We start from the raw sequence: 18,650 nt of genomic DNA, 5'->3' as shown, positions 1-18,650 counted from the left end.
ATATAAAATGAAGAGTTACAAGAACGTTTTGGTAAATATTTTATTATAAATTACTTTAACATTTAAAAAATCTCTGAATATGTAGAAATTGTTTTTAAAAGAGACGCAATAATTTAAGAAAACAGAATATTGAACAGAGTAAAAAATTGTTTGAGTTCATACTTTACTGAATCTTACACACAATACTTTATTTTATTTGAAAATTAGAAAATTAAATATTTTATAGTTTCAATTTATTCGTCTACCAGTCAAGCTGCCCGACCAATTTTCAAAGCTCGTATCTGGATATTTGTATTTATAACAGCGTGTGAACACCATATACTCAAAATTTAATTTCATTACAACAAAGAGGAAATGAAAAATAAACATATTGTTACCCTTTTTCTTAATTGCAAAACTACAAAGCTACAAAATTTTTCTTAATTTTTTCGAAGTTTTCAGCTCACACAAAATTACATGAAATTTCAATTCAACAATTTTAATTTCTTTCGAAATTGTTTCTTTCTGTGTTAATTTTAAAAAACAGAATTGTAGACTAATTTCATTTACTGTCTAATTCAACCATGAGATCTAATCCGACTACAGCCAATACAATTTACGAAGGATATACAATAGATATAGAAGCATCTACGATATGAGATTACTATTTAAAAGAAAATGTGCCATGTGAAAGTTAGTTTATCCATGATTATTTGAAAAAATAATTAATAATTTTGGAACTGATATTCGATTTTCGGTACTAAATGTTCAATGACAATGCATTTTTTTTAGTTACTGCATTCATAACATCAAAATAAATGGCATAATATTTTGGCCAGTACTTTAATGAAGTAATAAACGATTCAACTGAAGCAAGTATAAATAATAAATGATAATATATTGCAAATGGAATAATTTTTTAAAATTACTTTATTTACAAATTCTTAAAATTATATAACTGCAATCAAATAATATTAAAATTTAGACGACAAATTTAAATTATTCGCGAATATTATACTTCAAACAATATTTTCCATACCTAAATAATTTTTAATATAGGATAGAATACATGTATTGGCTAACCGAAATGAATATATTGCAACACCTTAATGCATAATGTATAATAATATTGTAACGTTAAGTATAATTATATTATAAGTATTTTGCATTATTGCATACAACTATTAATTATGTTAACACAGGACGACTGAACAAAGCCAAAAAAAAAATGTTTTCTTTCTTTTATTTTTGGCATACAACTACCTTTATTCTTTGTCCATGTTCATTAGTTTTGCATTTACATTATACATATACACTCATCATTTTATTGTAAAAAGCCAAAACTATGTAACAATAACAACATTGTTCTCAAGTGTATTAAAATTTTGATTACAATGTAATAAAACTGTGCTATAAATATATATATAAATGTATGATTATATACATATATATATATTGTATATATGGATATATCTAACTTTTTTTATATGAGTATACAATTTGGTTTTGCATATGTTTTTTATTTAAATTATGCAAGAACTTTGTTCCGGAAGTTTTGTCACATAAATATTTAAGTTTTAAATATTTAAAATTTGGAAGAATGCCATCATTACTGAATATTGTGAAAAAAATTAAAATATTTCAAAATTATTATAAAATATTTTTAAAGGATTTTATAAGGCTATTTCGAATATTTAAAATGAATATCGAATTAGCAGATCAAATTTTTAATATTACAAAACTTCTATCTAATAAAACTTTGCACATCAACAGAATTTAGAGGAACCTAAAATTTTTTTATAAAATAACCTTATATAAAATAATAAAAAAAAAAACTTACCAGGTGAATTATTTAATACTGATGAACTAGTTGCACCCTGTATTTGTAATCCACTAGTTCCTGGTGTTGATTGTTGCTGTAATAAATTACAATCAACTTCACTTCTTACAGCACTAACTACACTTGATACACTTGATGATGTTGCAAATGTATTACCACCTGCTGTTTGTATTTGTGCTGTCGTAACAACCCTATGCACTGTATATAATACAGGGGGTTGTACTGGTGTACCACAGCCTCCATTATTACTACTAATATTATTACCATTGCCATTATTATTGACAGCAGATATAATTTGTTGGTCACAGCTATTATTACTACTAAAATTACAATTACTATTATTACTATTATTATTATTATTATTACTTGTATTATTATTATTTGTATTATTATTATTATTTGTTTGTGTTGCAACAACTCGACTATTTATTAAAGCTTGATCAACAACATCAATTTGTTGCTGTTGTTGGTGTTGTTGTTGTTGCTGTGATGATGATGCTATTGTACCGGCAGCTGATCCTATTGAATAAAAATCTTCTCGACATCTATAATCACTACTGTTATAATATAAACGAGGTCTAAAAAAGAAAAAAAAAATTAATGTTAGTAATTAAGGTATATAAAGAAAAATTTAAATTGTAAGTAGTATAAAAAAATAATTTTGTTAATTTTTATGTTTTTTTTAACAATATTGAAAAATATAACAATAAAGAGTCGGTTAAAACGGTTTTTAGACAAAATTTCATATATAAAAATTTGTAGTAAACTGCTCTCAGTGTTTTGAAGAGTTCTCTTTAAACAATATCGTTGTGATTTAACGCTAAATGTCTAACTTTGCTCTGTCAGCTTGAAAACCCGAAAACGACGTTTACCTATAACGTTTCAAGTTAAAATTTTGTTATTGACTTGGATGAATCCGGCTTCAAGTCAGATATCGTAAACGTATCCCACTATTAAAAATGTCCAAAACTGTATTCAAAATTCGAAAACTCGCATTCTGAGAGAATTTCGTTTCGTGTACTTTAACTATTTTATTTAGTGGTTCTATTAATAAACAAAGTGATCACATTTAATTTGATGAAAAACAAATGATATTATATGACGTTGATGGTAGTCAATCCCATAATTATTGTTCTTAATCAAAAATTTTAAACAAATTATATATTTATTTCCAGACCGAAAGGCATGACTTGTAACTTTTCTATTAGTAAAGAAATATTACGATATCAATGTAACACTGTTTCATTAATATAACAGTTATTGAACAAAAAATTAAAAATTTGCCCTCGAAATTCGACTTCATTGAATAATTCACTACTTTTGATTGCCCATAAAGCGAAGTATTTAATACTAACAAAACAGTAGTCAATAATTTACAGATTTTAATTAAATTTGCAACACTTGCTGGAAGAATTTAATTTTATTTTAAATTTGAAATAAATATTTCACTTAAGATTGTTCACATTTGAGAAAATTTTATAATGTATTAAAATTCACATTAATTATTGTCTAATAAAGGTATTGAAAATGAATTGGGACTCCAATATGTTTCACAATATTTTATCATTAAGTCGTTCAACGTTTTCTAAATATTAATTTATTTAGTTAGACGTTTATGAATATTAAAATTCAATAAAAACAAAATTTTACAATGCAGTTTATTTTAAAAAAAATTTGTATGACCTCAAAAATTTTTTTCGAACTTTCTTTAAACGATATTTTTTAACACTATAAATATAAATTTAAGAAAAAATAATTTTATAGCTGTACACAACTTTTTTTTAAACACAAACTTTCTGGCTAATATAAAAATAAATTTTAAAACTGTATATTTAAATATACAATATGTATGTTAATATATCTGTATACATGAGTGCATATATACGTACTTTCAATACGTAAATAAATATTTATATGTATATAAGCATCTATCCATTATACAAGTATTGTTGTAATAGATGTCACGTTCAAAACGATATCGCCGATGAAATTTTTGGCACCGATAAACTATCAAATTAAGGTTAAGACATTTAAAATTTGTTTTTTGCACACAAAACGATTTTAGTTGATTTGTATTGTATATAAAATTAATTTTCCAGTTTATAACACTATATACATATTTTATAGAGAATAACAATATTGCCTGAAATCAAGAAATTCAGGACGTATTGGGTTTTTGATGTGATATTTTTGCGTACCAAGTGAATAAATTGTGTCGTGTAAAAAATTGCAATCTTCAATTTTTGATTTCATTCATGCACTTAAGCAAGAATAAATTAAATTTGAATCAAATAATTATCATACATGTAGTTTTAAAATTTGCACTCATAGGTGCCAATATCTTTCCGCGCAAACTGTTCGAGAGGTATAATAAAGAAAATTATTGTCACTTACATGAATAACACGCAATCACGAGCCTGAACTGGAAATATAGAATTGTGCTTTCAAACAGAGAAGCATAATATAAGGAGACATTTCAATAATATATACAAAACGTTTTCTGCTTGGAAATGCTACACCACTTACTCGTATTTATTGTAAAACGATCATGAAATCAATAATATACTCAGCGTTTAATATTTGACATTCGTTTAAAAAACTAAAATTATATGAAGTTTGACAATTTCATTTTACTCGTTCTCTTATGTTGCTCATTAAAAATCAACATTAACTGTTATACTTCTATTATTGTATAAAATATATTATAATTCGTTCTTAGAATTAGTTGTAAAAATGTTATACCAATTGACATTTCTGACAATTTATTTATAATTGGCAAATTTAATTTATTTGGAAACTATTTTTATACATTCAAATTCTAAACTAATATTGTTATATACTTATACTTATAATAGTATATTTAAAGTATATAACATTGTAAGTAAATTCTCAACATCAATATCCTAAAAGAGACAAACAAGAAAATGAGATAAAAAAAGTCATAGATTTCTTGTAGGAAATCACTATAATAAAAGAACAAAAAAAAAACTACAAACATGCATTTGATCTGCCAAGGATATTTTACCACAACAGGAAGGATATATAGTTTAAACAATGTAATAAAAATATACAAAATACAAAATAAAGGAAACAAAACAAAACAATAGACAATTTCTTATGAGGTACAGACATATTTTAATAAAAAAAAAGCATAATGGAAATTGTGGTTGTTATTTTTTCGGTTCCACACAAATATTCGCCTAATATCCTTTTTTATTTTTTTATACAACACGCGCGCTATTGTGAATTAAAAGCTATCTGTTCTGAGATAATAAAAGCAAAGAACATTAACATAGTTTGAGTCTAATTTTATCCAGGTATCTAAATTAATTGTTTTTGAAACCGAAGGGACCTACTGATTTCCGTTTGGGACATTCCGTTAATTGTAAAGTTAACATGTTTCGGACTAGATTGAAAAGTTCCAATGACATTACCCGGTTTTGTATAGAAAAAAAGTTAATTAATAATTTTCATTGAAAAAGTATGTTTGGCAAATACTTCAAATTTAATCTTCAATTTAAAAGGACTCATTTCTAACATTGAAAGTGATGAGAAAATTTCTATTGCAATTTAAAAATTTTTAAAATATAATTATTATAATAACAAGAATATATAACTAAAAAATAATTACAATTGAATAAATAATAAAATTAAATAAAACATTGAAAAATAAAATTACATTTTAAATTTTCAAAGTTTCTCCTTTTAATTTAAAATAAAGAAGCTGAACGAAGTTATTATAAAATAATTTAGAATTCCCATTAGTGAAGTAACCAAATATGAAAATATTCTATAAAATCAAGGGAGCGGTAGAATTAATACAGAGAACACCTATTTCTATATTATTTAAAACTGCATTAAAAATTGAATAAAATTTACTATGGGGATTAGTGTATGAGCCTATTTATAATAGTTTCCAAACTAATACAATTTTTTTGCATTACCTGTAACAGCCATTCCATAATACCTTGCTCATAATTCTTATACCTAAATCTTATTATGGGTTATCTTGTATTTTAAGGATTTATATGCAATAGTATCCTTGAAAATTTATTTTCTTTTTTTCTTTTACTTAATAGTAAATATTTTTTTCTTTTGGCCCAAAATGCAGTAAAACTGTCCTTTATTATCTTTATACAATAACTTGGGGGAACAAATATTTGAAATTTTCTTATTCTATTTAGAGACCACCGGATCCTTTTTCTTTTTTTTTTTGCTATACGGTATGAAACTTTGGCATGTAGCCAAAATCCTTAAAAAACAAAATATAAATGAAAAAAAAACTAATAACAAACAGGAAAAAAAATTTATTTTTTCATTCATTTTCTTGCAGAATCCTTCATAAGTATTAAAAAGTTTATTCAATTTTTATACAGGTACAAAAAAAAAATAATAATAAAAAAAAAAATAAACAAACAATTTTAATTCCTAGGTGTCCGCTTATATTTCTGTAAGTGTTAGAAGAAAATCAAAAAACACAATAAAAAAAAAAAGAAAATTTTTTTCTTTTCTAAAAAAGCAAATAAACATTTTAAAAGAAGAAGAACAAACAAAGAAAATTTTAAAGAAAATACTTTTAAATGCAATTATTTTTAAACATGTGTCGTAAAATATAATTTCCAAAGTATTATTATATGGAATAAACTTATATAAAAAAGAAATACATATACAATAAATACCGTAAGCTTACATATACAAAATAAAATCAAATCTAAAAGTTTAAATGAAGCCTTCAAAGGATAATACTTTTTTTTTTATTTATTTTATTTTTACATTTTATTCGGTTTAATGCTTGCCTCAAGGATAAGAAATAAATTGTCTTTTTTCTTAAAGCTAATTACTAACAAATAAAGTATATAAATGTAAGAAAATGACAGATGTGAACGAAAAAAAATAAAAATATTGTAAGAGATACCAAATTTTTGGTTGAAAATGTTTTGCGCATTTCAACATTTACCTTTAATTTTTGGAAAATTTATGCTCTAGAGAGGATATCCTCATATTCAATTGAATTTTATTTTAGTACGTAAACTGAAAAATCTCATAGCGATTATGAATTTAGAACTTCGTTATCATAAATAATTAGAATATTCTGTTTTTAAGTTAAAAGTTTTTAATGTCAATTGTCTAAAATTTATATTTGGACTTCAAAATTTTGAATCATTTTCAAAATTACAAATAAATTTTTAATTACATTTAAGCATATTAAATTTTTATAATATGCGGCTAAACCTTGATAAGAGAAACAGAAGAATTTGGAAAAAAATACAAACGAGAGATATAATATAATATACGGCTGACAGCACAAGAGATGACATTGAAATCGCGTACAAAAAACTATAAATAACAAAGTATTCTGTGACTCATTTCGTTGAAGTTATTTCTCTGTGTAAAAATCTAAATAGACTGAGTTAAATATTTCCGTCACCGCAAGTCCGTTAGGTCATCAAATTGGAATTATTTTGGTTGACGCTTCGCTTTAAGGCTACATCTTGGTAAAATTCAAGTAAGAAATTAATCAAAACGGGCTTTATATAATATTAAGCCCTTAAAATTATTACTTTAACAAACATAATGTAGAGTTTAATTCCAATATCTTTTTATGTTACTTTTAAAGTCCTTTTCATTTCATTTTAATTATTAGAATTTTGAAGTCTTCTTCAAGTATAATTATTAATAAAATAACAAATTTCTAAATTTAAAAATATGACAATTAAAAATTTCCAAAGAAAACTAAAATATCTACATTTACCAAGAAAAGCTATAATTTCTGACAGAGCTAAAAAAAAAAAAACTATAATTACTATGAATAACTTTTCAAAAAACTTGTATGTATTTGAAATTAACCACATAAGACTTTGTACCGTACGCATTACTTTATTCTTTTAATACTGAAACTGAAACTTTCACAGTACATTAATTATTCACGCCTCAAAGTATGTTGTCTTAATAAAATTTTATTATTACCTAATTATCATTAAATTTTTAATAGCATAGTGTTAAAAGACATTGTATACATATACATACATATATAGTTACACATCAAAGAATTTATTTTCCACAAAATTTACCATTTACGAAAATATATAGAGAAAATCAACATTACAATGTTTTTATTGTGTTTTTCTTCATAACTTCTGTAATAAAAAAAAAAACAAAATAATAAGAAAAAAATTACGTTTACATAAGCAGTCATTGTAACCTTTTAGCGATGTAAAACTTTTTAAAGGGACAGTACATTTTATTTTTTCGCAAGATTACTTTATACTAAAATAACATTGATATAGTCACATAAACAATAAAATGAACCCCTAATTAACAAGAATAATAAAGTATTACCTAAAAGTATGCAATATTAAAGTATTTAAAAATATGAATAAAAATAATAAATGCTAGCTACTATTGTAAGTAGAGAAAATTGAATATTTTGATGGCATATTGAATGAAAAAGATATTAGAAAATAACTGATTTAGCTTCTTGAAGTTCATATATTGAAATTAATTTACTAACAGCGTTGACTGCAAGTTTCAATTAATAAATATTTTATTGACATTTGTCTTTTATTCTTCATACTGTGGGATAAAAAAATTAACACACTTATCAATAATAATTAGTCACATATTTTGAACAAAGGAAAAAAATCCAGCTTCTTATTATTCCACTTTTAAATTGTTCTTAATTTTAAATTACCGAATGAAAAATATAAAAATTTTTTTCATATTGTATTTTTCGCATTGATATAATTTTTTCATAGCATTGCAGCTGAGTTGGTAGGGCGTCCGTTTATAAAGCGGTACAAACACTGGCTCAAGTCTGAGGAGAAAATTTTTTAATTTTGCTGCCTTGACTCGTTCCCTTGATTGAATCACCCATCTGTTCTGAAGTTTTATAAAGGAATTCCCTTTAGTTATTCTTATATAAAAATTTTTTCAATTTCTGATTTCTTTTCATTAAATAGCTACTATTTTATTAATTAATTATACGCATTCTTAAACCTGTCATACAAAAACTTTATATTAACATTTACATTACGTCTAAATATCATTAGAAATATTTCCCCATTAAAACATTTCTAATATCATAATTGATTGCTATCATATAGTACTTATTGCTATATATTACACTAAAAATATTTCCCCGTAATTTCATTGAAACTATAAAAGTTTTCAAAGTAAATAACTTGCATACATATATATTTATAAAATGAAATAAATTTAGTTCAGATGAGCATATTATTATCATTCTTGAACTCATTAATAATGTTTAAGTGTATATATGTATGTATGTATCATGTGTAACATATATACATAATATATATATGTACATGTATAGAAAAAAACTACAGTGAGTAGATAATCATATCTCGAACGAATGTTCCATTTATTTTTATAATTAACATAACAAATTATATATTGCAACGCATAATGCATGCATACACACATTTATATTACATAAGTATATTATATACATGTAAACTTAATTATAAAAAAAAGATGAGAAAAAAATTCTATTAATATTTTTTCCATTTCTCATCTACATAATTGCATCGAGTTTCATCTAAGTTTAATAGAAAAATCTCATTAATTTGAATCCTATATTCAAATCAGGTCAAGAACAGGTCACATGTTATAAATTTATATTTTAAGAAAGTAGTGCAGAGAAATAAAAATTAAAAAAAAAATCAAAAAAGGATAAATAGAAAAAAAAGATTTTTTTCTTTTTCTACTTCTTTCTGCTTTTTATACTTTTTTTTTTGAAATTATAAAATTAAAAAATCACGCATCAACTTTAATTAAGCTCTGTTTCTTTTAAAGCTCAAATGTATTGGAATATCAAACAGGGAAATCACATGCATTTAATATACACGAATCACATTATCATATTTTTTATGATATTCGTCATATTAGTGGGTTGAATAAGAGAGGAAATGAATATAAAATAGTAAAAACCAGAAAAAATAAAACAAAAAAAATTTTTTCATTAACTACCATATCATCATTATACAATGTTTATATACACCATACACAAACATATCAACACACATGCATATTATTTTAATAAATAAAGGAAAAAATATTTATTAAGTCCACGTGTCAAGCATAATACATGATTAACCGCATAACATATTTTTGTATTTATTCCAAATATAATATTATATACAAAGTTATATAAATTTATTATTTTTCCTCTTATTTATTTGTTTTCCTTTTGCTTTCATACAAAACACGTAATCAAATGATATGCACACATTATATTATATCAGTCCACAAGTATAATAATTTTCACCATGTAAAGCACATAATACGAGTACAAATATTGAGAACAAAAAAATATGATATATGCGAGAATGAGGAACATTCACACGAAAAATCTATCTTTATTTCAAAAACTTATAAAATCCATATACCAATTGCAATTCAAATCCCGAGAAAAAAATATCATAATATGTAAAAGAACACAAAAACATATACGAAATGAAAAAAAACGCAATGTAAAAGTAATAAAATAAGATTAAATATAGAGTACATATAGAGAATTGAACAAGTAGATGAAATAAAAATGAAAACGTAAACTAATTCAATGGTAATAAATTAAAACAAAAATAACATGAAAATTATTTACATTCGTTACTCTAGTAGCCCCATCAATTTGTCACGACAATAACAGTAATGATTTATTATATTATAGGATGGTATAAAAATTTCAAGCTCCTAAAGAGCAAATTTTCAAATTTCCATTTCCTATTATATAAAATTTATTAATACAGAAACGTTAAATATCAATCATAACAACTTTTAGAATAAAAGTTCCAATCAGTAATAGATCCATCATAAATGCAAAGTATATTTTTGCAATAGGCGACTGAAAACAGCGATTATATTGGAAACCGGTTAGGCCGCCGAACAAGTCAAAACCGGACCTGATTCCATTGTATTTCAACTCTACTTACTCGAAATAGGAATTGGGGAAAATTCCAAAGAGTGGTTATGTGTGTATCTGTTATGATTATGAAAGGTACTATACCGTTGTTATACTGTTGACTGCTTATGCCATAAAACATTTTAAAATTTAACTCAATTCAAATCATAAAATTTCGATTCTAAAATCTCTTGTAAAATACTTTATGAAATAAAACGCTTTTGTCTCGAAAATTTAATAAATTTTAGTTGATGAATTAAAATTCGCTAAGAAAAATTATTGTGAAAAAAATATGAAAGCATCAAAACGGTCAGACAAAATAAAATCATGTCATAAAGATTAACCTATATATTCTACTATATCAATTTGACAAAAGACGAACTTTCCGAAGAATAAGAAAAATATTCTATTCTTAAACATTATGGTTATACCGCCAAAAAAAATAAAAAGAAAACAAAATTATTTTTAATACACAAATAATACAATAGGATTGTTGTATAAATTTCAAGGACTAAGTATTTCAAAAATCTATTTCCTTCAGTAAAAAAATACACGTAAATATTACTGACCCATTATTCTCTTGTATCCATTTTTTTTACTTATCCTTTTTACTGCTAATTTTTTTCTTTTTGTTTCTTTTTGATTTTGGATTAGCAAAATTCTAATAGGACATGAAATAAATCATAGAAAATATTAGGTTTGTGTGTTAAAAGACAAAAACAAAAATTTGTGACACAACAATATTCCTGTCTATTTAATGTATACATAGAAGAAGAATCTTTTGGGAGAAATTTAAAAAAAAAAATAAAAATAAACAAACAAAAAATTATAATGAAACAAAATACAAAATAAGTAAAATTATTTTTAAGGAGCACGTATAAATTCAAATTTACAAGTACATGTACATACATATATATATATATTATGTACATGTATACAATGTAAAACACACAATAACAAAAAAAAAGTAAAACAGATATGTAGGTCACATTATAAAACTAATTCTTTGAGATATAATAATTTCATTTTATAGGACATTTTCAGGTTATAACATTATATAACTAAAATATAATGTATAACATAACATGAAAGCATAATATAACTATTCAGTTGTATAATAATAATAATATGATAATGAAAAATATGTAGTCATAAAACATTGGGGAACAAGTTTAAAAATAATACACAAAATAATATATAGAATATTGTACTTGTTGTACATTAGAAGAAAATTGGATTAATATACAGGAAAAGTAAGAGGAAATTTTTTTCTATTCTATTATTAAAAAAATTTAAAATTATTGTAAAAATATTTGGAGTACCGGTCGATGATGCTACATCATATGGAATAAATTTCTAATTCCACTTAATATTTTTATGCTTTCATTTTAAATATTCACTCCAAAAAAAAAACAAATTGTAGTGTGTGTGCCTATGTATTTATAATAAAAATTTATTTTCTATCACATTTTGTAGGTAAAAAATCTTACGTGGATGGATAAGAAAGGGCATTCTTGTATTAAGCTCAAAATTATTTATTATTTTATTATAATTATAGAACTAAATGAAGGATTGTAAAATATTCAGTTATTTAACTATATTTGCTTCAAAATAACCTGATAATAATATTAATAATAAATTGAAGTAAAAAAATAAATTCTTAAAATTTCGAATAATATTAAAATTTCAAAAATATTATATGTGTATGGATGTGTAGATTTTTAAGATTTCAATAGTAATTAAATTCATATGAAAAAAAAAAATTTAATAATTTTATGTGACCATGAAGAAACAATTCCCACCCTCCTGAAAACCAGTTGCATGCAACATATCCATATGTTTAATGATACCATTGTGCAATCACCAATATGAAATATTTATATTCTCGAATAAACTGACCATAGCATTGGAACTAATTACGAGTACTTTACGTTTCTTAGTTTCTTTACATCAAAATGTCGCAAAAATTATTTTGATGCAGAATGATGAATTTTATGATGAATATTAATGGATTTAATAAAATAATTTTATTTAATCACCATAAAAATGAATTTTTGTCGAAAAAATTCAAAAAAACTATTTTTGATAATTATTTTAAGCGAAAAGAAATTTAAAAGAAAATTATTTTAAAATAAAATTCTTTTCGCTTCAAATGAATTTCGCTGTTGGTAATTACGACTCTAAATTATGCATTTACATCAAGAAATTATTGATTTACAACAAACAACAATTACTTACGGTTGCAATCAAGCAATCAATCCATATGACAACACCGCTTTGTAAAACTCAAATTGTAAGTGAATTTTTTGAAGCAGTCAAAGTTTATATTATTATCTTGAAGTTCCAAAAATTGTCACAACAACTCATAATATAATTATTATTGTATCACTTGTACCGTATCTATAATTGGTCATAAAACGCTGGTAATGTACAAGACTCTCATAGTTTTTAACTCCAACTTTTTCGTTCTAGTTATATTGCTTATAAAACACATTCATAACTCACAATTTTGCTCTTATGCTGATGTCAAATATTTGACATTAACATAATAACTCTTTTATTTTAAAATATAGTTAGTTATAAAAATTTTACACTCAAAAAATCTTTTATCATCCGAAATTATTGAAGCAACAGAGAAGTTCAAATTGGATTAATTTTTTTATTAAGTATTTTTGTATCATATTAACCTCATTCGAAAATATTACAATTTATTCCAAAAGATTTATAAATTTTATATTTTTTTCTCTCCGTTCAATATCTTATTACCTTTAATTTAATAATTTATATCTAAAGAGTTATAGATGTCTTTTACAATAATTGAAAAAATTTTCTTGTATTATACTGGCAACAATGGGGAATAAATTTATATATACACCAATACGGAATATTTATGGTGTACATATACGAGTACTATATGTATTTTATTATTCATGTATGTTTGAAGGTATGTACATTACGTTTTCAATTGAATTATAATATTTAAGAAAATGCACATAAATGTATATTAAAAATTTAAAAAGGTTTCATACCTATATATCCTGATTATTTTGTAAAGAAACCCAAAATTTTTATATATATATATATGTATATATTTATAATGCGAAAATATTTTATAAACACACATATAATTTTCATATGTAATAAAATCCTTAAATTTAGAATCGTAAAATACCAAAGAAAAAATAATCAAATATAAATGAATTTTTTGTTAAAAACAACCTTGAAAAACCTTGAAAAATATTTTCTGTTTCTGATAAATAAATTAAATTTTTCCCATATTCTAAGAAAGTAATTTCTTATATTATATTTTTACACATACCATTGAAATTATTCAAAAACAAGACCTTTTCATTCCAATTCTCTCTCTTTTTTTCTTATTTTGTTTTTCATTATCAAAGACCAATAAATTTTCAAAAATCTTTGTCTGCAGAGAAAGAATTATGTATTGTATATATGTAAGTATGTATTTCTTTGAAAGAAAATGAAAATTAATAAATAAATTAGAAAAAAAAAACAAATTATTTTTTCTTAAGAAATTTTCTTTAAAGTTAAAATTTTTCTAAAAGAAATTTTTTTTTTTGTTTTAATTTTTCTTATTTTAATTAGTAAAAGTCAAAAACATTTGATTTTTTTGAAAAATAATGCATTTTTTTTTTTGATATTTTATAATTTTTAAAATTATATATTATGTATGTAAAATTATTAACAGGTACGATTTATATAGATTATACAGGGATTTATAGATTATACAGGTTTGAATTTTTATTAATGAGAGGTTAATTTATACAATTTGCAAGAATCGTAGAAACGATAATTAATTCTAGAATTAATAATATAGAAAATTAAAGTAAAATTTTATATGTAATAGGAAAATTTGAAATTCAATAATGGAGGAAATATTTAACAAATTGGGATCAAAGTTGAACAAGTGAAAATACTGCTTTTTAAAAGAATCTACTTCATTTTCATCATTTAAGTTATTTATAAAGCAAGATACGTATATCAAATTATTGCATACACTTAGGATCTGTAAAAGAAAAAATTTAAGGAACCCTTAAAATAATATTCGAATGCGACAGTTAAAAAACTGGTAAATAATTACATTTTCGATGACTTGCTTTTGTAAAAATTCGAAAAAGCTTTCCAGTGGCGATAGCTTGGAAAAGGAAGTATAGACAAGAACATTTTCTTCTAAAAAAATTAGTTATTTTTTAGTATGTCTAGGAAGCTTTGCTCACATTTGGATTTAAATATAAAATGACATTAATTACATTAACCACGTTTTATAGAAATTAAAAAAAAAATCAAAATCCCTATATTAAATAAGAATTATGTCTAATAAATAAGAATTATGTAAAATAAGATCTCAGAAATGACTTTATAAAGCTTTTCTTATAAAATCTCATGTAAACAAATACTTGGTAACCATTTAGATTATTGTAAACCAATGTGAAGAACAATTTTTCAGTAAATTTTACATGCCTCAGTATATCAGTAGGTAGAGCGTCCAACTAGAAAGCCGTAAGTTACTGATTCAGTCCTGTTCCAGAAGAAAATTTTTTTTAAATTCCTCTGTCTTGACTCGTTTTTTACCGACCGTATTGTGTAAACAATAGGTAGGTTATGTGATGGCAACAAATTTTGCATATCGAGTTTTCGGTGGGAACGTACTTCTCCATAGTAGGGAAGTGTAAATAAACTATTTTTAGCAACCTGTCGATCTGTGTGTGCACGTGTGTATCTCAAGTTCGGCTTAACCGATTTTGATGAAATTTTATATGTAAGTTTATTTCCACCATGGCACGGATTGATCAACTTTTGGTATATATCAAGCCTCGGGAACTGCACTTTTTAGCGGGCCTGTTTTACATTTTTGAACATTTTGAAGAAAATATTCAACCGATTTACTTGAAATTACATATTTGAGATCAAATATTACATATTCGACCGTCCGTGAAAATTCCTAGCTTTTGGAATAAATCAGGCATCAGCAACTGGACGTTTACTACGGGCCAAATATACATTTTTGTGTATGTAAAGAGAAATAATGAACCGATTTCATTGAAATTTAATATTTGAATTGCTCGTATTAAAACAATGAATATGTAAACTTTTTGGAAAGATCAGGGCTCGAAAACTGATCTGCGGGCTGATTTTACTTTTTTCACCATATCTACGGAACGAATTGATGGAATTTCTTGAAATTTGATATTTGAGTTCTGGTTGTTACCAAAACTAACTGGCGAGCATTTCCCTGAAATGTTGTTGACAAAATTTTGTTTACTTGTTTAATTTTCTTTTAAATTTTATTGAAGGTCAAATCGGGTAGTACAAAGCGAAACTCTACTAAGAGCCAAATTTACATTTTTCTAGGTATGTTAACTATAAGCTTACTAATGTCCTAAAAATTAGAAAGAAGTATTTAACAGACATTTTTATAATATTCTGTAACACTTTCATTTAACTAGACAATACAGAATGCGGTCGGTTATGTGCTGACCACACCAGAATTTTTAATTATGTCATCCATCTGCAGTTGTATGAAGAAATTTCCATTAGTTATTTTTTTACGAATTAATAAAAGATAAAAAACTACACGTCGTATTGGGGATCACGTATATATTAAACAATTGCTTTAATTCCAATCTAAATATTATTTAAAAATTGTACACGTGTATTGAAATATTTATTATTGGTTAATACCCAGAGACGATTAATGAAAGCATTTTGATCTTTAACCTGAACTTTAATCTTTCATCTGACATTAAATTACTATTTACTGTCAGCAATATGAAACTTCAAAAAAATTTTACTTTTATCCTTAAACCACAAAATCTTTTTTTTTTAATTTCTAAATGAAATATAATTTGCATTGTACATGAGTAGTATATAATAATTTTGTAAATATATTATTTACAATATACATACTATATATATACACGAGAAGTTACTAGTATGTAATATATAGTTTTGAAACAGTAAAATGTTCATGTACATGATGTGTAAAGAATCGTATATAATATAAAAAAATAACACATGTACATATAAATAAACAGATATATAAAATTAAAATATATAGAAAAAAAAAACAAAATTTAATATAATAAAAAGATAACAACACTTACTGATAATCTTGTGGTGTTAATTTCCTCCGATGATATTGGACACCAATAGGCACTGGAACAACATTTATATAATTTCCGGCTGTAGTACTGTTTAAATGTGATTTGCTGCTGCTGCTGTTGCTGTTGTTGCTGTTGTTGTTGTTGTTGTGATGATGATTGTTGCTGTTGCTGCTGTTGTTGTTTTCTCTGTTTTCTCTGTTGTTTGATTTTGTTGATGGTATTAATTCGTTTCCATATTGTTGTGATTGCTGTTGTTGTTGTTGTTGCTGTTGTTGATGATGATGATGTTGTTGTTGCTGTTGTTGTGATGATGATGCTGATGAGGTTGATGATGAAGATGATGAACCTATTTGTAAATGCGATTGTTGGTGATGTGAATGATGAGATTGGTGTGATGATGAACTGTGACAGTACCCTCTGTTTGGATCCATATTTATACATCACTACGATATATATATTTTTGTTTTTGTAATTTTTTTTTTTTTTAATTTTCTATTTTGTTTTTATTTTAATTTTGTAATTAACTTTTTTTTTAAACTAAATTTTTTATTTTTTCACAAATTTTTTTTTGTTATTTTAGAAATTTTTTTTTTAGTTTTACACAAAAAAAAAATTCTCTATTTATTTATTTAATTTTTTTTTAACTTAAATTTTTTTTCTTTTTATGCATTTTTGTTTTTGTCTTTTAAGAAATTTTTTATTATGATATTTTTCTTTTATTATTTTCGATACTATTAAAAATTTTCAGTCATTTTTGATTTCTAAATTCTTATCCTGTTTTTTTTTCTAAATTTTTTATTTTGAATGTTAAATCTAATTAATTAAATATTTAAAAACAAAAAAAAGAGCACAACAAAAAATAAAGTTTATTGATTTTACGGGATTTTTTTCTTTTAACTTTTAATTATTATGGCTTTTTTGTTTTTGATATTTTGGTTTTTGTTTTCAAATTAGCTACACACCTTCTGTTTTCTCTTTTTCTGTTTTATGTTTTTAAAATCCTAAAATCGTTTTAGGATATCACAAATAACCGCACGTTATGAGCGGAATGGCGCGGTAAATTATAACAAAAATTATAAGAAAATCACAAAAGAAAAAAACTTCACTTTAATCTTTTCTCTTTTTCACCACTCTCTTTTTGTATTTTGTCTTAATTCGATTAGTTGGTTTTAACAGAGAAGAGAAATTTCAACTTTAAATTTCCTTTTGTTTTTTTTTTTGGTTTTTTTTCTCTTTTTTAAAATTTTACTTAATTTATGAAAGTTTCTTAAAGAAATCGTGCTATAATTATTACATATACATATATAATTATGTTTGTTATATATATATATATATATTTATATTAATATTTAGAGATTTTTTTTGTGTTATCAGTCTTTTTAAATTTCGGAATTTTAATTTCTTTTTTTTTTTTTATAAATTAGAAGAAAAAAAAATTAAAATCGAAACAGAAAATATCATGATATTTTTCTCATTTTTTATTTATTTAATTTTATCTTTTGTTGTTGTTGTTGTTTTCTCTCTTGTTCTTTTTAATTTCTGTTTACTTTGTTTTCCTATATTTACTGTTATTATTATTGTTATTATTAAAATTATTTTTATTCTGTTAATTTTCCTTTTATTATTCTCTTATTTTTTCTTTAACTGTTATGTATGTATACGAAAACAAAAAACAAAAACAAATTCACTTCTGGAAGGCAAAAAAAAAACAGAATATTTAATAAACTTTCTCTTTTATTTTTCATTTAATATTTTTAGTATTTTAAATAAAATATTTATTTAATTT

General features: G+C 23.7%; 1 protein-coding gene across 1 annotated transcript in view; it reads right to left on the bottom strand.

Moving 5' to 3' along the window:
* The window catches only part of LOC129605817 (myb-like protein AA), a 58,095-nt gene extending 40,199 nt beyond the window's left edge, over positions 1-17,896 (bottom strand). The window contains exons 1-2 of the mRNA XM_055515781.1: positions 16,865-17,896; positions 1,820-2,397 (exon numbers count right to left, since the gene is read on the bottom strand). Of these exons, the coding sequence (XP_055371756.1) occupies positions 1,820-2,397; positions 16,865-17,295 (1,009 nt within the window). The 5' untranslated portion in view covers positions 17,296-17,896. The remainder of the gene's footprint in view (positions 1-1,819; positions 2,398-16,864) is intronic.
* Positions 17,897-18,650: the final 754 nt, after the last annotated feature.

Source organism: Condylostylus longicornis, unplaced genomic scaffold (assembly GCF_029603195.1).
Source record: "Condylostylus longicornis isolate FDR11 unplaced genomic scaffold, ASM2960319v2 ptg000015l, whole genome shotgun sequence".
In the NCBI taxonomy this organism is placed as follows: domain Eukaryota; kingdom Metazoa; phylum Arthropoda; class Insecta; order Diptera; family Dolichopodidae; genus Condylostylus; species Condylostylus longicornis.
This window is presented reverse-complemented; position numbering and strand designations above follow the sequence as displayed.